The 20,727-nt window shown below is 57.3% G+C and overlaps 13 protein-coding genes across 13 annotated transcripts; 6 read left to right on the forward strand and 7 right to left on the reverse strand.

Annotated features, from left to right (window-relative positions):
* Positions 1 to 256: 256 nt before the first annotated feature.
* THITE_2085984 (uncharacterized protein) lies at positions 257 to 665 on the reverse strand (the record flags this gene model as incomplete). Its single annotated transcript, XM_003650774.1, has 3 exons — positions 257 to 265; positions 343 to 473; positions 569 to 665. 3 exons carry the CDS (start codon positions 663 to 665, stop codon positions 257 to 259), a joined length of 237 nt encoding a protein of 78 aa, XP_003650822.1.
* Positions 666 to 1,515: 850 nt separating this feature from the next.
* THITE_2110661 (40S ribosomal protein S28) lies at positions 1,516 to 2,110 on the reverse strand (the record flags this gene model as incomplete). The annotated part of the gene is made up of 3 exons (XM_003650775.1): positions 1,933 to 2,110; positions 1,779 to 1,862; positions 1,516 to 1,715 (listed from the first exon to the last, which is right to left on the reverse strand). Coding segments are annotated over exons 1-3 (202 nt in total), but the record flags the coding sequence as incomplete, so codon positions are not given.
* Positions 2,111 to 2,238: 128 nt separating this feature from the next.
* On the forward strand, positions 2,239 to 3,092 carry THITE_2110662 (uncharacterized protein). Its single transcript, XM_003650776.1, has one exon. The coding sequence runs from the start codon at positions 2,630 to 2,632 to the stop codon at positions 2,804 to 2,806; it is 177 nt and encodes a 58-aa protein (XP_003650824.1). The 5' UTR covers positions 2,239 to 2,629; the 3' UTR covers positions 2,807 to 3,092.
* Positions 3,093 to 3,420: 328 nt separating this feature from the next.
* On the forward strand, positions 3,421 to 6,287 carry THITE_2110665 (uncharacterized protein). Its single transcript, XM_003650777.1, has 3 exons — positions 3,421 to 4,294; positions 4,351 to 5,817; positions 5,880 to 6,287. Exons 1-3 carry the CDS (start codon positions 3,908 to 3,910, stop codon positions 5,922 to 5,924), a joined length of 1,899 nt encoding a protein of 632 aa, XP_003650825.1. The 5' UTR covers positions 3,421 to 3,907; the 3' UTR covers positions 5,925 to 6,287.
* A 30-nt stretch (positions 6,288 to 6,317) lies between these two features.
* Positions 6,318 to 7,823, forward strand: THITE_74570 (uncharacterized protein). The gene is made up of 3 exons (XM_003650778.1): positions 6,318 to 6,575; positions 6,638 to 7,302; positions 7,364 to 7,823. Exons 1-3 carry the CDS (start codon positions 6,480 to 6,482, stop codon positions 7,620 to 7,622), a joined length of 1,020 nt encoding a protein of 339 aa, XP_003650826.1. The 5' UTR covers positions 6,318 to 6,479; the 3' UTR covers positions 7,623 to 7,823.
* A 471-nt stretch (positions 7,824 to 8,294) lies between these two features.
* On the forward strand, positions 8,295 to 9,652 carry THITE_2142374 (uncharacterized protein; the record flags this gene model as incomplete). The annotated part of the gene is made up of 6 exons (XM_003650779.1): positions 8,295 to 8,350; positions 8,405 to 8,490; positions 8,561 to 8,583; positions 8,648 to 8,666; positions 8,935 to 9,553; positions 9,622 to 9,652. 6 exons carry the CDS (start codon positions 8,295 to 8,297, stop codon positions 9,650 to 9,652), a joined length of 834 nt encoding a protein of 277 aa, XP_003650827.1.
* A 440-nt stretch (positions 9,653 to 10,092) lies between these two features.
* On the forward strand, positions 10,093 to 11,831 carry THITE_2110674 (uncharacterized protein). The gene has a single exon (XM_003650780.1). The coding sequence runs from the start codon at positions 10,212 to 10,214 to the stop codon at positions 11,823 to 11,825; it is 1,614 nt and encodes a 537-aa protein (XP_003650828.1). The 5' UTR covers positions 10,093 to 10,211; the 3' UTR covers positions 11,826 to 11,831.
* Positions 11,832 to 12,104: 273 nt separating this feature from the next.
* On the reverse strand, positions 12,105 to 13,258 carry THITE_2110676 (uncharacterized protein). Its single transcript, XM_003650781.1, has one exon. The coding sequence runs from the start codon at positions 13,150 to 13,152 to the stop codon at positions 12,190 to 12,192; it is 963 nt and encodes a 320-aa protein (XP_003650829.1). The 5' UTR covers positions 13,153 to 13,258; the 3' UTR covers positions 12,105 to 12,189.
* Position 13,259: 1 nt separating this feature from the next.
* Positions 13,260 to 14,347, reverse strand: THITE_2110677 (uncharacterized protein). Its single transcript, XM_003650782.1, has one exon. It carries the CDS (start codon positions 14,025 to 14,027, stop codon positions 13,818 to 13,820), a length of 210 nt encoding a protein of 69 aa, XP_003650830.1. The 5' UTR covers positions 14,028 to 14,347; the 3' UTR covers positions 13,260 to 13,817.
* A 775-nt stretch (positions 14,348 to 15,122) lies between these two features.
* Positions 15,123 to 15,428, reverse strand: THITE_2169703 (uncharacterized protein). The gene has a single exon (XM_003650783.1). The coding sequence runs from the start codon at positions 15,391 to 15,393 to the stop codon at positions 15,160 to 15,162; it is 234 nt and encodes a 77-aa protein (XP_003650831.1). The 5' UTR covers positions 15,394 to 15,428; the 3' UTR covers positions 15,123 to 15,159.
* A 189-nt stretch (positions 15,429 to 15,617) lies between these two features.
* Positions 15,618 to 17,087, reverse strand: THITE_2110679 (uncharacterized protein). Its single transcript, XM_003650784.1, has one exon. It carries the CDS (start codon positions 17,023 to 17,025, stop codon positions 15,832 to 15,834), a length of 1,194 nt encoding a protein of 397 aa, XP_003650832.1. The 5' UTR covers positions 17,026 to 17,087; the 3' UTR covers positions 15,618 to 15,831.
* A 153-nt stretch (positions 17,088 to 17,240) lies between these two features.
* Positions 17,241 to 19,411, forward strand: THITE_2110681 (uncharacterized protein). The gene is made up of 3 exons (XM_003650785.1): positions 17,241 to 17,473; positions 17,622 to 18,566; positions 18,632 to 19,411. The coding sequence occupies exons 1-3, from the start codon at positions 17,380 to 17,382 to the stop codon at positions 19,276 to 19,278; spliced, it is 1,686 nt and encodes a 561-aa protein (XP_003650833.1). The 5' UTR covers positions 17,241 to 17,379; the 3' UTR covers positions 19,279 to 19,411.
* On the reverse strand, positions 19,412 to 20,505 carry THITE_2110682 (uncharacterized protein). The gene has a single exon (XM_003650786.1). The coding sequence runs from the start codon at positions 20,417 to 20,419 to the stop codon at positions 19,544 to 19,546; it is 876 nt and encodes a 291-aa protein (XP_003650834.1). The 5' UTR covers positions 20,420 to 20,505; the 3' UTR covers positions 19,412 to 19,543.
* Between the last annotated feature and the right edge of the window lie 222 nt (positions 20,506 to 20,727).

The following is a 20,727-nucleotide window of genomic DNA, read 5'->3' on the forward strand; positions in this document are numbered from 1 at the left end:
GTTTCGTGATCTGGTTTTTCATTCTGCCTTCACCCACGGGGCCATCTTTTTCTCCGACGTTCTTGAATGAAACCTTACCAGGTACTACCGCTCCCTAGAACCTACATAGGCTGTTGTATGGGCCTGCCGAGGTTACATAGTAGAGCCAGAGAAAGCCCTTCTCGTGTCCTCTGACCGCAACGGAAGAAAGCACGAACCACTGGGCACTCTGAAATGGTGTGCATTGCAAGTCTCCGACCATATTTCTATTCTGCTCTCAGATCAGCTACGGGACGGGGAACGGACGTGACTTGAAGCGGGTACCGTAGGTGGTACAATGTGCAAACCCTGGGCACGGCTCACGAAGTTGCGACTCAGGAAGGTCGAACCGCTGCTACCAGAGAGAGAGCTGACGGCGATGGTGTTGCTGCCGGCAACCAGCTTGCCAGCCGGGATGCCGACGGTATATATCTCGCCGTAACCAAAGTACGCCCCTCAGTTAACACCACGACTGTTGAACTTGGTCGGTGCCGACGGCGCCGGCCCCATCCAGCCGTTGACAGTAGGTTGCAGGCGGCCGCCTGCGAACTGAGGGTCGTCAAGATGCGAAGCGTGGCCGCTCCGGGAGCGCTGGCCAGGTTGAAACGGATCACGACCGTGTCATTGACAGCCTGGAAGAACGCCATGGGGAATTCGGAGAGCGGCGAGGAACCCACGGTGTATGTCAGAGGACCCCAAGCTGGCCATGCGGCTGTCGGAGGGGTGCATCCTGAGGAACTTGCCGGCGTTGCAAAAACCCGTCGGCCGCCCATCATAGTCCCCGATCTGGAAAAAGGTGTTCCGCGATGTGTTGAAGGCGCTGGCAATGTTGTGCGTGGCGGTTTGCCCGGCCGACACGGTGAGAATACTAGTGGCCTTCTGAAACTCTGTTTTGGTCCTCGCTCGCTTTCAGCGGCACGACCGAGCCTCGGGACGACGAATTAAGAGCCCCTGGTTCACAAGGACCTAACGGATTGGCAAGCGCGTCTGGTAAGAACGTCCAGTGGATCTCGATGCCGAGGGACGAGGGGTTGACAAGCCGAGATACCACGCAGCAAGAGCATCCTGGACGTTTCCGACGCTTAGCTGAACACCAAAGCGGTTGTGCGGCGGCCAACAGCCCCGGCTTTGAGGTAATGCGATACGCAAGGGGTTGGTTGACTGACCCAGCCGCCACAGGACTCGGCCTTCACCAAGGCGACGCGTCTCGCTCATGCACAAACAGGATCCATTCAGAGGCAGCACCTTTGACGCCGCATGCTGGCGAGTTTGCTGCACAAATCCGGCTCTGGAGTACACAGTATCGATGCTGAGGAAGGGACACCGCACCGTTCCCCCTTGGCGTTAGGAAACTCTCGAAGGAACCAGCTGGATGTTCGCCTTTCGACGCCCCAAATCACCCCAGCCCAGCCACAGCACCACGATATCCGCAGGAACCGGCGCAGCCTCAGCGCCGTGTAGGATTTGTGGAGAGCAATAATCGCGATACCGTTCTACCGAACGCCCATATGTGACCGTCCCACACCTCCTTCGCTGCGGCCCAGGACGACCGTCTGACCCAGCATGCAGAGACGGTAGCTGAAAACCGTTGCCACTTTCCCTCCATCAACCCACAACCCCCAAAGCACCGGTACTTTATCTCAGGCGGCGGGCCTCGCGCTCGGATTCTAGGAGAACAAGGATGTCGTCCTCGCGGACTGGGTTACGGCCAGAAATTAGTCGGATTATCTCGGCCACTTGGGGGAGCTGCGGGAGCATACCGGGACCCTTAACGTTCCTGATAATGGAGCGAGTGGTGTCGTCCATGAACTCAACGCGCACCTGGGTGACACCACCACGAGAACCTGCATTCCGGCGTTATCAGCATGGATGAGCGCGCAAAATCCGGGCCATAATCGAGGGGGTGTGGCGTACCGGTTCTGCCGAGGACTCGGGTGACCTTGACGAGCTTGACAGGAGCCTTCGAGGAATCCATTTTCGCAACTGATAACTTGCTTAACCCGAGGGAGAATCGGTCAAATCGGTCACCAGATCGTGATTGCGGGAGGGCTTGCCGAGTTGCGAAATTTCACCCCGATTCAATTGTGCGGAGCCAAAATCGCAGGGCTGCAGGAAATATCTATTTCCGGTCCGCTGTGGCTGAAATTCGGATGTTACATTCACGGTGTGGGGTGCAATCGGATGTGAACTTCAAGTGGGGGTCGACGGGCGAATGTGAATGTGTTGGGCAGACCCCGCAAGGTTGCCTACCTCCTGTGACAGGACCACGAGCTTCGACCCGGGATGCATTTGTCTACGCTCCAGGTCGCGAGCATTCAAGGAAGCCAAACTCGACCAAGTAGCAAGCAAGTTGTCGGCTTCGCTCGCTGCTCAAACAACAACGAGCAGGATAACTGCCAGATATCTGTCGGTCAAGCAATGCAGGCCGTATTCAAGCATCTTTCCCAGATTCTCACACTCGGTTTCATAAACAATATGTTATGTTTGGTCGAGAATACTGTTACCCTCCTACCCAAGCAAAGGGGTCTGGATCGTTGGGCTCCCGAAAAGTGGGAAGGAGATATACTGTGTAAACTTGGCATCAAGGACAAGGAACGTCTCTTCCAATCTCATGCGCTGCCCGGAGGGTCTCTGGAACCGCGGCAAGACCCTGAACAACCTACATACCGACAGAGGTGGCCGATCCAACCCGTGTTACTACCCTGCACGGCTTCACATTTCTGGCTCGTCAGCTTGGTCTACCGACAAGTTTCCAGATAAGAACAGTCTGTGGGCGAGGTTCCTGTAACATGCACATAAACGCCCCCGCGAAACTGTCCATTGTAGTGTAGGGATGGACGTGGCGGAACTGTGTCGCTCACCCTAAATGGGAAAACAACGCGAGGGCCAGAGGTAACAGACAGATGGGCTGATGGACAAGTGAGTAACGGCACGAATCTTAGGAAGCTCGCTTGCCAAATGTTGAGGGTTTGGCTGATTGATGCTCCTTCCAGCCTTCTCTCAACTCGGTCACCATCCAGGTCCAGGGGGGTCCAGCTGGTCCATTCACGCAGCCCGCCTCGTTGGATCTTCCGAGTGTTGTGGGGTGTCGCTGCGAGGCTTTCCTCGAAGCCGATGTGCAAGGAAAGCCAACAAACAGTTTCTCCTGAGCCTCGAACGGATTGGTCGCTGGTACCTCGGCACCTCAAGTTCAGCTGCAACTGCGGGCCTCGGACCTCGCGATGGCGCACGCGTACTTGGAACTTTTGAATACCAAGTACTCGTAATTACAGAATCGATACTCCGAGGTGTTTGACCACTGTGGGTCTGTACGACAGTTATCTCGTTGTGAACCGGTTCCAGTCCGCAGCGTTATCTTCCAGGTTCCTTCTTCCGCACACTAGGTACGGAGGTACTGCGGTAAAATTCCATTGCAGGCGGGTCGCCTGATCGTGTCGCTGTGTCGGGATTAACTAACCCGCTCCGGACGGCTGTTATGGCCCTGGTCGTACCTACGTCACGAGTTCCCTCCTCCAGCAAGGCCGCCAACAGCGCGAAAACGCCCGAAACCAAGTACCATCATGTGCTAGGCATCGCCATGCCCCTTGTCCGTTGCCAAACTTTTTTTGACCTCTTCTGGCTACGAGGACGGTGAGAATGCCCGCGTCAGTCAGGTCAAGACCGATACCCCAGTCCGTCTGCCAGGAGCTGCACCGTCATGGGGCTTGCTCTCCCGTTACGCCGACTCTGTTGCCAAACAGAGGCTTCGTTCTGCCTAGGGCGGGCTCCTAGAATTTTTAGGAGCACCGTCCTACCCCATCGGGCGAGCATTCGCGCGTTCTTGTCCGGTGCCGGCGCGCGTCCTCGGTCGCGATCATGGCGGCCTCATCGCCTCACCTCCCGCACTCTGATGGCCGCCTCTGGCAGTTGGCTGGCCGCTTCCGCATTCGTCGAGCTTTCAGAGGATGGCAATGCCGGCCCTGACGAGACTCGCGAGGAGCGCATGCTTGAGATTTCGCGGGAGGAGGTCAGAAAGACCGCTGGCGAGAACGACGGGACTCTGGCCTGGCTATGGCGCCGCGCCGTGGTGTTCCTAGATCTTTACATCTGGGAGCCCGTATGTACCGGCTTTCGTTTCTTGCAACTCTTCGCCATTTTCGTACCCGTCATCCTGACCGTGCCGGCGATCTGGATTGGGCGCCGCCGACCGGAGCGCGATAATGAGCGGTCCGGGACGTTGTGGTGGTATGGCTTTCTAGTGCAGGCTATGGAGTGGGCAGGTCCTGCTTTCATCAAGGTAACAAGCCACCGGCTTGCAACCGTCGCCTCGTAGCTGACAATGAGGTTGGGCAGTTGGGTCAATGGGCCGCCTCAAGGTCCGACATCTTCCCGAGCGAACTGTGCGACCTCATGTCGAAGCTTCACGCCAACGCCCCCGCCCACTCTTTGCATGCAACAAAACGGATCGTTCAAGAGGCTTTTGGAGGCCGTGATTTCGATGACATATTTGATGAATTTGACGAAAGGCCTCTAGGTGTCGGGGCCATCGCGCAAGTATATAAGGCGAAACTGAAGCCTGACCTTACAATGCCAGGGGATGTCGACGTTCCCCAGGAGCCCCTCGGCCTTCGCCACAACGTCCGCAAGAATGTTGGGTCCGTGTTCAAGAGCAGCCCAAAGCGCGTCCCGTCGTCATACGTTGCTGTTAAAGTCCAGCACCCAGGCGTCGAAAGAACGGTGCGACGCGACCTCCGCATCATGCGGTTTTTTGCGTGTGTGCTCAATGCAATACCCACGATGGAATGGCTCTCGCTCCCGGACGAAGTCGACCAATTCGGCTACATGATGAACCTGCAACTGGATCTGCGCATCGAGGCCGCCAATCTGTCGAGATTCCGCAAAAACTTCAAGGACAGGACTACCGCCTGGTTTCCATTCCCCTATACGGATTTCTGCACTCGGAATGTGCTCATTGAGGAGTTTGCGCACGGCATCCCCCTCGCCGACTTTATGGCAAATGGGGGAGGCGTGTTCCAGCACGATATCGCGTCTGAGGGTCTCGACGCCTTTTTGCGCATGCTCCTCCTTGACAACTTTGTTCACGCCGACCTCCACCCGGGAAACATCATGGTGCGGTTTTATGAGGCCGATCGGCCCAGCTTGCACCTGCGACGCTCGCCCGAAAAGCCTGGCATCGCTCGGGACGGAGATGTGACGGAAAAGGTGCTATCGCGCCTACGTCCCTACCGCCACAACAAGGCCCTCTGGGACGCGGAGTTGGCCGAGATTGACCGCGAGGGTTTCCGCCCACAGCTCGTCTTCATCGACACGGGCCTCGTGACGGAGCTCAACGCCACCAATCGGCGCAACTTCCTCGACCTCTTTCGAGCTGTGGCCGAGTTCGACGGTTACAAAGCTGGCCAACTGATGTGCGAGCGGTGTCGGCAGCCCGATGCAGTTCTGGACAGCGAGGTGTTTGCCCTGAAGATGCAGCATCTAGTGCTCGGTGTAAAGAGTCGGACACTCGCCCTCGGCAACATCAAGATTGGCGACATCCTGCAGCAAGTTCTAGGCATGGTGAGGCAACACCACGTCCGCCTCGAGGGCGATTTCGTCAATGTCGTCATCAGCATCCTGCTGCTCGAGGGTATCGGCCGCAGCCTGAACCCTGACCTCGACCTTCTCAGCAGCTCTCTCCCGATACTAAGACAACTGGGCGCTCAGAGCGGAAAGGACATGGTCAAAGAGGGCGACTTCTCGATGTTGATGGTCTGGGTGGGCCTCGAGACCAGGAGATTCATGCAGGCCAGTGTTGAAGACGTAAGTTGATGTTATCCGTGCTCCCCACCTCCTTTGCCCCGCCTAATAACCGTCATTTGCAGGTTGAGAGATGTGTTCGATACGATCTCCTCTCCCCTAATGTTTAAGAGTCCTGCAGCTCCGCTGTGGTGTTCCCGCCTCGGGCACGGCTTTGGATGTCGCTGTGGGGAAAACGGTTCAAGGCTCTGAGGGTACCCCTACGTCGTCAGTGTAGAACTGCACTGGTGCTTAGTATTATTATTCACAATCAGCACAAAAGAATAAGCGTAAGGCAAACTGTCCACAGCATCTCGTGAGGGCCCTCTTGTCCGGCCATTCATCTTGCTGGCGAGTTTGCTGCACGAAGGTAGTCCACAGCGACCGCTCGTGTATTCTTACTTGTGCAGTTGCCTTGCCAGGAGCCGCCCATCCCTTGCTGAGGTGCTCAAGGCTTGGCGCACGTGCGGAAATCAGATAGTTAGATGCACGTCACTGCAACGCCTCCTTCAACGAAAGTCCTCATCTTTTTTTTTTCCGGCCATTTATCGTGACCATCTTCTGCCTTCTAAATCTTCAACCTTTCCGTAAGATCAGATTCCACCGAATTGCTTTATTGGTACCTATATAGCCCGTTTGCTCTGTCAGTTATCTCTCCGCCGTATTTATCCATACGCCGAGTTGAAATGGGCTGGTTTTGGGCCGACACTGCCCCCCGCGCCGCTGTTGTTCCTCCGGCGGACTCCAGGCACAAGCACCTTGCTGGCGCCGGGACACCTCCCGTAAGCTTTCAATGTTGACAAGCTGTCTTTGTACCTTCCCCAACAGCTAATGCTCGCGCTAGCCCGGATGCCCCATGCACAAGGCCACCGTCGATGCCTTCAGGCCGCCTGCATCGTCTCCGACCTCGACGCCCTCTTCCTGCCCGATTCCACATGGCAATCCCGCCGCAAACGCAGCCCTCTCTTCCTGCCCCGTCCAGCATGGCAGCAGTGGCGCTTCAACCGAGCAAGGACACGAGCAGTCGGTGCTCTCGAAGCTCAACCCCCTGAATTACATGTTCCAGTCCATCTCGCAAGAACGGGCCCCGAATCAGACGTACGCGCTACCGACGAGCCGGGCCGAGTCTTCCATCCCAAGGGGCGGCGGCGAGGGCAATTGGGAGTACCCGTCGCCCCAGCAAATGTACAATGCCCTACTTCGAAAAGGCTACACAGATACAGACATTACCGCTGTTGAGAGCATGGTGGCGGTCCATAACTTTCTGAACGAGGGAGCCTGGGCCGAAATCGTCGAGTGGGAGCGCCGGTTCGCCAAGGGTCTCTCTCGGGGCTGGGCGGTGAGCAGGCGCGGCGAGGAGAATGCGCCGCTTGAGTTGCGGCGATTAGAGGCCCAGGAGGGCGGGCAGGCGCAGCCGACCTTGATCAGGTTTCAAGGGAGGCCACAGGAGATGACGCCCAAGGCTGCGCTATTGCAATTGCTGGGACGGATATATCCGGCTAAGTTTGGGTGAGTGTGCTTGCAAGAATTAAATAGGTGTTGGTGCCGGTAACTGATAGCCTCTCCACAGTACCGATCCTCCTTTCGATCGCCACGATTGGTACGTCTCGCGCAATGTAAATGGCGGGCAGAAGGAGGTCCGGTATGTGATCGACTTCTACTCGGCACCGCCAGAACCCACGGGTGAACCCGTCTTCTACCTCGATGTCCGGCCCGCCATGACCCCGACTGGAGCTGCGGAGCGGCTGATCCGGTGGGGCGGCGATGTTTGGTGGCGGGCATCCGGCGGCGAAGTTCGCGAGTCCAACCATCGGAGTCAACAGAAGTGACGGTGCCGAAATTCCAGGCTCAGTCGGCGACGATTCATATGGAGCGAGTGCTCGGTGTCCATCTCGGGCACGGGCATGGAGGACTCGTCCCATGAAGAACCGGTTTGCTTTGTCGTTCAGGTCGTGTGTTTTTAGTCTCTCCTCACGTGTATAATGACCGGCCTTATTATTGTATATACCTATGTATGGTCCTTACATATCATCCTGCCTGTCTGAGTTATTCGCCACGGCCCTCGTTAGCGCTTTCGGGCTTAGCCTGTTTTGTAACCGGACATAATCTGTCCACCACCCAGTCTTCCGCCAAGCTCCCTCGGCCCCCGCTCATCTTCTGTATCTCAAGAAATACTCTCCGTAAAAGGATTGACGATGATAGTCCCAACCGACCGGCTGCCTGTGGCCGAATCAGGGGCGCCGGCCTCAGAGCCCTGCATTGCCGCGGCGGCGGTTGGTGAATCGAGATCGGCAGCGGCTGCTTCCACCCCGCTGGAGGTTCCTCACGGGGGCGCTGTCACATATCCCGCAACCTTGGAATCGCAAACCCGAGGCGGCGGCGCCCGGTCCTTTACGGGTTCTAGTCACTTCTCTGTTGACCTGAGTGTATGTCAGGTCAAGCCCTCTCGGCCAACGTTCGTCTCGCCTTTTCATGGCACTAACGGCATCAGATTGATCGAGATGACGACCGCGAAGCCAGCGATGTGCCTGGATCCGGGCCGTGAGTCCTTCATTAGGTTCCTCGGAAAGGAGAAGTTGGTGTGCTGCCTGCTGATCCTCCTGGACGCCAGTTCGCCTTCGAGCGCATCCGTGAGTCCCAGCCTGTACGAATTCGTCCAGGAAAACGGCCGGACGTTCCACAAGTACAAGCAAGGGAGTACGTTGATTCTAGGACCCCCACCTTCGAAGGCAACATGGGCGTCCAGCTAGCTGACTCCCAACGACAGAATACTTTCTTCCCAACGACGAGGTAAGCGTGGCAAGTTCTGTGACTGTCCTGATGGCTGCATTCCTGACTGGTCTCCCAACGCAAGAGAGAGCAAGATCGCCTAGGTGTGTTGTGGACCCCCGTGTTTCGATCCTACTGCCCCAGCTGACTCTTGTCAGATCTGCAACACGCCATATCCAAGTTCTTGTTGAAAGATAAGCTTGGGCTTGCCCCCGTGGAGCATCCGAGGCGTGTGCTCGACCTCGGCACGGGCACAGGAATCTGGGCTATCGAGTTCGGTGAGCATTCTTTGACCCCTTCTGCTCTTACAGAAAGATGTCACTTCCTGCGCATGGTGGTCCTTGGCGGATGCTGACATTGGCGATGCCAAAGCCGAGGAGAACCCCGAGTCCGAGGTGCTGGGCATTGATTTGAGCCCCATCCAACCCGACTACCTGCCGCCCAACTGCCGCTTTGAGATCGACGACATTGAAGACGACTGGGTTTTCAGCAATAAGTTCGACTACATTCACGGACGCTATTTGCTTCCCTTCATCAAGAAGGACTGGGATCTCGTCTTCAAGTCCATCTACGACAACCTGAATCCAGGCGGCTGGGTCGAGTTTCAGGAGACCATCATCTACTTTCAGTCCATCGACCAGTCAATCGAGGGAACGGCGCTGCAGCGGTGGAATGCCCTTCTGCTAGAAGGGATCCAAAAGATGGGCCGCAGCGCGACGGAGGCGTTGCGCTGCAAAAAATACTTGGCGAAAGCCGGGTTTGTCAACCTCGGCGAAAAGAGATTCGCAGTCCCGATGAACCCGTGGGCGAAAGGCAAGGACCAGAAGACGGTCGGGGCCATGCAAATGGTCAATAATCTCGAGGGTATCGACGGCATTACCATGACCGTCTTTACGCGATCGCTGGGCTGGTCCCCGAGCGATGTGGAGGAACTGTTGGTGGATGTGAAGAGGGACATGAAGGACCGGAATATACACGCATACATCACCTTGTAAGTACTTGGCCCCCTGGCGTATCGCCGGCACCCCTGGGCCATGCTGACAGGAGTCTACCGTGTAGAGTCGTTGCTTGGGGCCAGAAGCCCTTCTAGAGCAGCACTAGGGTCCCGTCTTGAGCACACGGCTCCTCCAGCAGAACCACGAGACGCGAGCTGTTACAAATGCCCCTTCACGTAGACTGTCACATACCTTGGTAATTTTCCTACCACTCACCATGGAATTTGGGATCATAGCAATTGTCCAGGATAGCGTCGATCAACCCGTTAAATGACATTACAACTGCCGAGACGTTATCTGGCAGCCATGAAGCGCGCAAATCTTGATCGGGGTGCTGAAGAGGGGCAAGGACGAGGAGTAGATGGCCGCGCAGCATTTGATACGAACTGTGCTCTGCTGTGAAGGACGGAGTAGGCGTAAATATGGCGTAAACTTACTCCAATACCTGATATTACACTCTTCCTTTCCCCCCTCCACCCCACTGCTCTCCACTGTTCGTTCGGACAAGGCTGATTTCTCTTACCCTGTTAAAAAGTGGAGAATAACCACGCGAACAAACAACTTCTACACGACGAACGTTAACGGACGAATTGAAGTGGCCTGGTATCTTTCTGCTTCGTAGAAAACCTCGGGGGAAGGCGATGGCCCAAACCCATGGCTACGGCACACGACCACGGTGAGCCATCCTCCCACTCTCCGACTCCCTACGTGCGGCTGCACGTTACTCCTCTCGACCACGAGCTGCTCCAAGTCGTCCTGCCATCCACCCTCCTCCCCAAAGCCCGCAACGTCTCGTACCACACGATCGAGACCTTTCCAGAAAAGCGATACGGCTTTCTAGAGCTTCCAAGTGAGGACGCAGAGAAGCTCAGGAAGAAACTGAATGGCTCAATTCTGAAGGGCGTCAAGATTCGTATCGAGCGCGCGCGGCCATCCGGTATTCCCGCTCCGCTTGGTCAGGCCGCGATGGCCAAGGAAAAGACAGCCAAGAAGGCTGCGGATGGCATTTCGGCGCTAAAAGACAAGAGCAAGAAGAGGAAACGTGGCGCGGAGGAGCTCGGCGGCATTGTCCTAGGCGATGGTAGGAAGGTCAAACGGGGATGGACCAGCGCCGAGGAACCGAAGGAGAAGAGGTCAAAAAAGAACAAGGAAAAGAAGCGCAAGGAAGGGAAAAAACAGGCCAAGTCCAAGTACACCGATCATGCCGAGTGCCTGGTCAAGACGATGTTGCCTGCAAACGCCATCCTGACGACTGACGCCGGCCACTCACCCCCGGCTAAGAAGAAGTCCAAGGCCCGCGAGGTTGTGGTCCACGAGTTCGAGAGAACCACCAAGTTTCCGACCTTCCTCAAGGCGGTAACCCCTGCCGGTCGCTCAGACGCCTCCTTGGAGTTTGTGGATGGGAAAGGTTGGGTTGACGAGAATGGGGTCGTGGTGGAAACTGTGAAACCCAGACCGGTTCCGAGCGCTAAGGTCTTGCTTTCAAGTCAACCTCGCCGCCCAACAAACGTTGTGGACAATGCGAGCACAACTACAAGCAGGGCTGACGGTGAAGCTACTGGCAAGTCGGACGCAGACGGCATCGCGCCAGATCCGAAGCCTGGCCCATATTCTGCAGTCGCAAAGTCGGATCTCTCCACGCCTTCACCCACAATCAAATCCGAAGCCCTCCGTCCCAAATCCTCCGGTTCAGCAAAGAGCCTATCTATCAAAATACCTCCAACAACCCCCAACGCCCCGAAAGTGCATCCCTTGGAGGCGCTATACAAGCCTCCAGCACAACTGGGTGGCGGAACCTCCAATGCAGCATCCGACACGCCGCAAGGCTTCACCTTTTTCTCGAATGGCAACAATGATAGCGCAGAAGATGAGGATGGCCCAGACCTCGCGGATGCCTCCGACACTCAAGTGCCCCTCACTCCGTTCACCCGTCAGGACTTGGAGCTGCGTGGCATTAGAAGCGCCGCACCCACCCCGGACACGGCACACCCCAATCGGAGATTCCCACCATGGGAGCCTGAAGGGCGTGAAAAAGAACTGAATGATGACCAGCTCGCTCATGAAGATTCTGATGAAGAGGTGCAGGGCATGTTGGGTCATGTAGCGCCCCGCATGGAAGAGAACGAGAAGCAACCGACGGGCAACTTTCAAGCTTGGTTCTGGGAGCATCGAGGCGACCTAAATCGGGCTTGGAAAAAGAGGAGAAAGCTCGCAGGCAAGGAGAAGAGATACAGAGAAAACAAGGCTCGTATGGCCCGGGCAATCTAGCTGCTATTGGCTCAAACGGTGGTGTAAGCCTCCCTTGAGGTACCGGAGCCTTGCCGATGCAAGCAACACCTCAAATGAGACAGTTCACCTCTCGGACATTCTTGGCCCTGAAACGAGTCTTGGGTCCTCGATAAACTAACACATACAACACACGGTGGGCTCGGGCTACGGGGAGCGCCAGTTATTGACATCCCTTAACCGTTGATCCCATCTCGCTCCTTGGCTCCCTTCTCGAACTGGGTAGTGCTTGTGCATCCTAACATATGCCTCGCCGAGCAAGTGCTCGCACATACAGGCTACAGCCCCACCTGGGAGAATACCCCTTTCTGTCCGTTTGTTTGGCCGGGTCTCGTCGAGCCTTGATTCAGATATCTTTCACTTTGCACCCCAGAATGTCCACCGAACGCGCACCACGCTGGTGGACAACGGCCCTCTCAGGGAGATCAACGAGGTGGAGAGTCTTACTACGCGATCGTGCGGCTGTTGTGTGGGTACTGGGATGTTGCGCAAAATGAGGCGATCCGCGCACCATCTGCTGAGACAGCGGACTGTACCCCTCGGTGACTGCGGCGCACAGCTCGGTGAGAATGCTGGTCTTCGTGTCGGACTTCAAGATGGCGCCGTTCCTATCGTTGCACAACCACGGCTCGGGCTCAGCCCCCTCATCCCCGGCCTGCAGCAACTGGCGACAGGATAGAGAATCCATCAAACCCGGCTTCTTCGCCTTCGGGGTGTTATCGCCGTGGGTTGGGATGCCAGGCTGGCCTTTGCCGTTCTCCAGGTTACCGGCCGCACTGCTGCCGGCTCCGGCGGTTTCAGAGTTGCTGCACCCGTTGTTTCGCTGGTTTGCACCGAGTCGGCCTTCCTCAAGGACGCCGATGCGACTCTCGAGGAGCTCGACATACCGGCGGAGTTGTTCGTGGTCCTGGACGAACTTCTGCCACGCCTCTGTGGCGCCGCTGTCTTGTTCGCGCTCCTCGCTCTGCGGCCGCGGAGGGAGCGGTCTGGACCGCAGATGCATCTCGATCCAATTCTCCCCCGAAACAAGGTCCTTTCCCATCCTCCGATATCGAAGGAACGCGATGCCCAGCAGGCCGGCGAGGATGAGGACGAACACGCTGCTAACAGCGGCCCAAGCCACCAGGCCGAGGCCGACGTGTCCCTGCTCGGCGTGTTCCACGACGGCAGCGGTAACGCTGGAGACCAGGCTGAGGATGGACAGCTCGAGAAGGATGGCCGAGATGAGCATCAGCCTGCGCAAACGATCGAGGGCCCCCCACAACTCTCTAGTGCTTCTCGGTACGTTCCATCCAGCGTCTGCGGCCATGCTGGGACTTGGCGGCAGTCGGCTGTGCCGAACCCTCGGACCGCGACGTATCGACTCGAGATCAGGAACGTCATCTTGAAGTGTTGTCGGCCTCCGCGAATAGAGGCTGTTGTCTCGAGTCGATGCGGCGCCCGTGCCAGGCGCGGTTTCCGTCACCTCGACCGGCTTTGAAATCGCGATACCCTGAGACGTGCCAGTACCGGTTCCAGCGTCGGATCCGCCATACTCTGCCTTTGTACTGCACTTGCTGCTGGCGGCAGTATCCTTGGTATGTCGAGTCTCGCTGTTGAGACCGCTTGCCCTCAAGAGCGGGTGAATCTTAGACAGCACCCGGCCTTGCTCATCTCGCAAGACGGGAGTGGCTTGAGCCGAGACGGAGCCGCTCCAGCGTTCACTCCTGCCAGTGTCACTGGCCGAGCGGTCCTCTGCCGTCAAATCTTCCTGGCTGTCCTGAGACTTGGCCGCTCTCAGCCCGTTCTCGGACTGAGGATATTCGGATACCTTGCGCAGCACCGAGTACGGAGTTGGCGTGGACGGACGTCCATGAACGTCTGTCGGGGCCTCGAGAAATGGGCCTTTCGCGCTGCCCTGACGGGAATGCTCGTCTAGGAGACCAGTTAAGTTATGAGATCGTCTTCCTTCTTGGGAACCTATCCGGTGGGGATCTATCCGGCACACTTACTGGGCACGTTGCTCGTTCCAGACCCTGGGGCGTACATCTGGGTCTCAACCGATTCGGATGGCGCGTCTGCGCGAACAGGGCATCCAGCGCCTCGGTCCCGAACAGACTGAGAGCCACCGTCGGACATTGGCAAGGAACCCGCGGCGGAAGCAGTGGCCCGGTGAGCACGTTGTGTATCGTCGGTGCGATCCATAGTCATAGCCCTGGGCTCATCGCCGCACGCAACGGGAAGTGCGGTAAGTGCGGCCGAACCGTCTCTGCGTGAACAGTCAGCAGCAGAAAGTTAGACTTTGCCAGCGATGCGGTCGGTCTTACAAGGACGACGATTTCGTCGATTTTGGGAATGGCCAACTTGACGGCGAGTAGCTTCCGGCAACTCGGTCGGTATGGCTGTATGGGACGGCCCGAATGGAAGGCGTCTGTGGAGGTGTCGCCATGGAAGTCGGTCAAAGAATTTATTGGGTTGTTGTTTTCGAAGTCGGGTCGAAGAGAGGCCTCGTTGGGCGATACTGCTCCTTCTCACGCAGACAACAATCCTGGTCCTCTGTGGTTGCGATGACAGGAGAATCGAGAGAGCTGGGAAGAAGGCCGGGCTCTGGCTTGCAAGGAGGAAACACGAAGCTACCTGCGGCGAGTGACAATCTGAAGAGAGAGGGAGGGAGAAAGGTGAGCGGTGCAGCGAATTGACAGTACCGGCACTGGCAGCTGCCGTGCTGTCTTTCTCTGCGGTGCTTGTAGCTGGTCACAGGTGGTGCTTGTTATGCTGCTTCCCGGACTGGCAAGTAAACAAAGCACTGCACGACGGGCCATTGGAGTTCTTGCTGATCTGCAACACACACGGGTATCCCGGAAACTGGCACGGTATATGGTCAGCTTTCTGGCCACTGCTCCATTGCACACACCCGATGTCAACAGTTTGTCCGTCACTTGCTCTCACACCGCAGTAGGAATCCGCTTCAACATGATCGGACCCTTAGTTGAGTGCCAACAAATGCAGTTGACCACAAGAAGGCTTAGCATGGCATGCAGTGATCTCAAGCTATCCGCAAGCTAAGGAGAGGAAAAACTCAGTATCCTGAGGTCGTTCCCGGGGGCGTTATTACCACGCTTGCTTTCCCCTCACAACGTCTGTTGAGGACCAGCTGATGATGGATAGGCTCCTCAAGCGCAAGTACTTCAAACAACTACATGTAATCAGTGCCCGGCATGGTCCAGAGGCGGCTAAACACTTGGGAAGCCACAAAAATAGACGAGGAATCCACGTGCTAAGCCGTCCTCCCGCATGAGCGAAGTCAAACTTTCCACACCTGAGCCCCAAGCTTAAATCAACGAAGCTCGGCTGACTCGGGGAGCCAAATATATTGCCCCTTAACCAACAAGCACCCAAACAACCAGTTCATGAGCAAGTAGATGCCCGTTGGCCCTGCCGTATGACCCCTTCTGGGCCGGATGATGATGGTTGCCACCACCATCGGCGACATGCTGCCGAAAAACGCCAACTCTATCCGAGCGATTGGCGCGGCACGATTGGCGAACCTACCGCCACGAGCTGTGGCCATTGCAGACATCCTAAGCAACTTCCATGACTGGTGGCGTGCTACATCTCAACCTAAGCGGCCTCCCTTCCCTCATCTGATGAGCGATTGGGCGCCATGACGGGCCCGGAACCGTGAATGTGACAACTGGGGCTTGGGCCGGCGTTCAGCAGCGGAGCCGGATTCCTCAGAGGTTGACCGAAGAGATGGCGAATCTCGGCTAGCTTTTTAAAGGCGAGACCAACCAATCCGGCAGGCAAGCAACTCCAGATGTCGGAGCCGAAGCGCAGTGCCTCAGAGTGAAGGAACCCGATGATCCTTTCCACAAAGTGGACGTGGCGTGAGCTGTCAGGTCTTGGGAGCCGAAATGGCGGTGGACTCCTGCGTGGCCCTGAACAGCCATCGAAACGGGCGGGTGATGGAGGAAAACCGAGGTCAGCATCGAGCAGCAAAAATCCCACTTCAAACTTTTTTGATCTCCACCTGAAATTTCAGGGCCCAGTCGGTGAACTCGTCCTTCTGTCCCTCCCAGGGTTTGGCCAGGAGCTCGGAGGCAGCGAAGGCGTCAAAAAAACACTCGTCCATCAAGCGGTCAATTTCGACTGGATCGAGGTCGTAGAATGCCATAGCGAGACTGCCAAACCGCTCCGGTAACCTCTTGAGAATGACGACGACTTCGTCCAACCGGGCGGACACGTCCGATTGCGAAGCCGGGGGCAGGTCCGGCAAGGGCTTGATCCTGCGCTTCACAGTGGCTTGGTAGAGCAGGGAGGTTAGGCGAAGCCTCCTGAGGCACGACTCCAGTCTCTCTCGGATCTTGTCGGGGTCGTCGCGAGGGATGAATCGTTGGGAGTTCATTAGGTCGTCCAAGAGAGCTTGGGTGTCTCGCGTCGCCGGCGTCACGCTGGTCTCAGAATTTGAAGTAGCCGGAGCGATACCAGCGCCGTCCTCACCACTGTCGTCACTGCCCTCATCGCCGTCGAGGTCATCATCTTCCGTTTCGCCCCATTCCTTCAACTCCTCCAAGACGTCCTTCAGTGTATCATTGAGTTGGTTAATCTTGTGCGCCAAATTTCCAGCAAATCCCCGCCTGGCAAACACCATAACGTCATCGCAAGCTGACCACAAGACGCCAGTGGTGACAATGCTGCCTCTGCCGCCCCCCGCCCCTGCCGGCGCATTCTTCTCGGCGTCCGAGAGGACTTTGCCGTCCCTGGGAACTCGCAGGAGCAGTTCCTTCAGCTCCTTCAGCACGCGCCCGGCGCGCCAAGCCAAATCTTGCCTGAGCCATCGCGTGTACCGTTCCGGCGTACACGCCTCGACTGCGGCAGCCAGGCTGGGCACAGGGCTGGCGACAAGCTCTCGGAGCACCTTCGTAATGGCCGTCGGGGTGAATGGCTCGGTAATGATAAGGAGGGAAATTTTGGTCGCATGTGCCTTGATCAGAGCTGCCGAGTCGTGTGCGAGCGAGAGCGCATCGAGAGGGCCATCGCCTGCAGCAGTTTGAAGTGGTAATGGCGGCGCCTGGCTCGAAGGGCTCGTCTGGTCAACGGTCGAGAACCTGGACACAGCTTCCTCGAGTTGGCCGACGAGCGTAAGTGCATTTGTGATCAAGACGCTCAGTGTTTCAAGCGCATCTCCGGAGGAAGAAGACATGATGACGGATTCAGAGCGCTCTTTAGTTGCTGTGTGGCAGGAGGTTGAAGGATGGAGTTTTATTCCAGACTGGATTGGCACCTCGTTGGACATTGGTGGGGCAGGTCGGCCCTGTCATGGCCCCACGGCAGATCGCTTGTCCGGCAGGCAAACCACCCTGGACGGTGGCACAAGCTCGCTGACAACCCTGCCTTCCACGTGACCACCAGTTGTAACAGCTGTCACATCAGGATGCCTCCAAGCGGCAAGCTGTCCTTGTCCCTGCCGCCTCCTGCGCCGATTAACGCACCCGAGGTGCGGGCAACTCTGAAAGAGACGGCCTGATCTCTCTGGGACGGCACCAACAGGTCAATCATGCAAAGGACATGGGCATTGGCGCTTCTGAGCGCCCTTGCTCATGGCCCTCTAGCTGCAGCTGATAGCTTGCCGCGGGGTGTTGGACCCGAGTGTAAGTCGCTCCCCCCCTCCTATCTCTCGGCCTGGTGCAGCATTTCGCAGCACCACCCGACACCGCGGTCCTGAAGATTGCAGCGTTCGCTGCAGCACCGATCCGCCAATTGGGAGCGTCAATGAACTGAGAAGTGACTTCCGCACAGTTGCCAAGTTCTACACGAGCAAATCCTCCTTTACGTGCATCAGCAATCCCTCCATTACCCTCTCGTCATCCCAGATCAACGACAACTCGTGCGACTGCCCCGATGGGTCCGATGAGCCAGGCACCGCGGCCTGCTCGCACATCGATTCGATGTCGCCCGAGCAGCCCCTCCCCGGCTCGGTAACGGGCAGCACTAACACAACGAATGCCCTACCCGGCTTTTGGTGCGCCAATGCGGGCCATGTTGGGAGCTACATACCTTTCATGTACGTCAACGACGGCGTCTGCGACTACGAGCTGTGCTGTGACGGAAGTGACGAGTTCGCGCATGTCGGTGGGGTTCAATGCGAAAACCGCTGCGACGAGATCGGCAAGGAGCACCGTCGCCTCGAGCAGGAGCGCCGGCAGGCCAGGGAGAGGTCGCTGAAGCGGAGACGGACCATGGTGAAGGAGGCCCGGGAGCTGCGCCGCAGGGTGGAGGCCAAGGTTGCTGCGCTGAAGTCGGAACTCGAGGGTCTCAAGACCAAACAAGCCGACCTACAAAAGAAGTACGAGGAGGTAGAGCGCTCCGAGAGGAACAAGGTCGTCAAGACCGAGGGCCAGGGAGGGAAACTTGGCGTGCTAGTCAGCCTGGCCAAAGCTCGCGTTTCCGAGCTCCGAAATGCCCTGGACGATGTGTTGGACCAACGGGACGATCTGCAAGACAGGGTCGAGCAGCTCGAGGACATTCTCCGCAAGCTGAAGGAGGAGTACAACCCCAACTTCAATGACGAAGGCGTCAAGGCGGCAGTCAAGAACTGGGAAGACTATGCTGCTGGCCGGGCTAGCGAGAAGAAATCCGACCTCGCGGACGCTGATATCATGGAGATGCTGAAAGAGGACGGCGAGACTTCAGGCATTAACTGGGCCGACTTCGAGAATCCTGATGCGAGCGATGTAGACGTTGGTATGTCTCGATGCCCTAGCAGTCAATAACCCTTCCATCAACTTTCGTAAGGCTAACGGCAGTAGTTTACAACTGGGAGGCGTATCTACCGCGCCCAGTCAGCGATTTTATCCGCGACAAGATCAACCTTTTGCGCAGTTGGGCCGTCGCGAATGGCATATTGGCGGACAACCGGGGTGGCGGCGGCGAGTCTCGGCTGGTCACCGCGGCCAGGGAAGCGCTGGATGCGGCGAAGAGTGAGTTCTCGTCCAAATCGTCGACGCTGGAAGAGCAACAGCGCGATCTCGAGAAGGACTATGGCCCGGACGACATTTTCCGCGCCCTCAAGGGAAAGTGCATCAGCAGCGACGTGGGCGAATACGAGTATGAGCTCTGCTGGATCGACCGGACCACACAGAAGAGCAAAAAGGGCCACGGCAACACGAACATGGGCTACTTTGTGAGCATCGACAAGGAGTTCGCGGACGAGGAGGAGAGGGCCGATGGAAAGAGCCTGGGCAAGGGCGAGCGGATGGTGCTCCGGTACGAGAACGGTCAGGGCTGCTGGAACGGCCCGAACCGGAGAACAGATGTCTGGCTCGTGTGCGCCGAGGCGGACGAACTTTGGCGCGTGACCGAGTCCGAGAAATGTGTCTACAAGATGGAGGTAGGGACACCAGCTGCCTGCGAAGAGGCCCAGGAGCCCGCCGCGGTGGCCAAGGACGAGTTGTAGCTCTCTTGAGGTCATGTTGTGGTACCAAGAGGGAGTTGTGTTCCTGAGTAGGATTGTCTGGGAATCTGGCAATTGTACACAATGGCACTAGAGTCGAGGCAGTAGACCGATCTTCTTGTACCCTGAGTGGAAAAGCGCGACATTGTATGCATTTCGCAGAGGAACGGCGGCGGCATCAATCGCGCATCAAACAGCAGCAGACGAAAAAGGTCGCTGAGACCAGGTCCCCGTCAGCCCCCTCCTCCTCCCCAGCTCCAACACCTGATTATTTTGCGGCAGCGGCCAGCTTACGCCGCTTGTTACGCTCCTCCTGTTCCGCGAGGACTCTTGCTGTCAGAGACGCGGTCATGGCATTGTTGATGCGGCTCACTCGACTGCTGATGTCGACTTTAGACGCCGCCTTTGTAGTTGCCCCGTCCTCATCTTCTCGCCCATCCCTTGCAGACTCATTTAGCCTACCCGGACCATCTCCGGTTGCCTCCTCCGCCTTGCGCTTTTTCTTGCCGTTATTCTTGTCCTTCTTGAGGCTATGGGTGAGCCCCTTCGCCCGGAGATCGCCGATCCTCGTGGTTAAGCTGTCCAGGTCGGCCTTCTCGGTCGGCAGGATGGGGACGACGTTTTCGGGTTGGAACTTCTCACTGCACTCGGGGCAGACATCTTCTTGGATCTGCTTGATGGCCGCCTCGGCGAAAACATGGCCGCATGGCACGAGGTAAACCGCTTTTGTTGCGGGGCCCAACTCCTTCAGCGAAAGCGGACAGGCCCAGATTTCCTGTCCCTTGGCTCCAGGGGGCGCATAGCGCCTGAACTTGAGCTTTACCACGTCACGCAGCGATGTGATGCCGGTCGACGCGAAAGTCAATTCCGGCGACTCACCGTTCATGAGCGCCGGAGCGACAGCGGCGTCGTCCTTGCCACTCGGCATCAAGCCCCTGAGAACCGACTCATAGTTGTACAGACGGCCGCGCCAATCTGAAACCACATTCTCCATATCAAGACGCTCCGAAGTCAATGGATCGTGGGTCCACGCATGGCTGAGATTCTCGAGCGCCGTTGCCTTGAGTTCGCTTACTGTCGGCGCCCGGGCAGCCGATTTAACCAGTTCGCGGCGTGTCGGGATCGAGCCGCCGTCGTTGCCCATCGTTCGAAGACTGGTAGGAAGATTCAGCCCAGTATATGACGAGGCGAGGGACAAGGCTGCGGGGACGAGGTTGCGGCTTGGTGGAAATAAAAGATGGCAAAATTATACAACAGCCTGATGGGAGGGAAGAATGTGGCCGATCACCTTTGCGGAGAACAGCCCGATGCGCGAGTCAGAGTACGGTTACCTTCCTATCGAGTGAGTTGAGGCGGCGACCACTCAACTCGATACGTAAGGTAACGCCCCTCAGCAGTGCACACGTCCTGTCTTGTATCGCTTGCGCGTAAAATACTCGATTAAGTACCATA

Source organism: Thermothielavioides terrestris, chromosome 1 (assembly GCF_000226115.1).
Source record: "Thermothielavioides terrestris NRRL 8126 chromosome 1, complete sequence".
Lineage (NCBI taxonomy): Eukaryota > Fungi > Ascomycota > Sordariomycetes > Sordariales > Chaetomiaceae > Thermothielavioides > Thermothielavioides terrestris.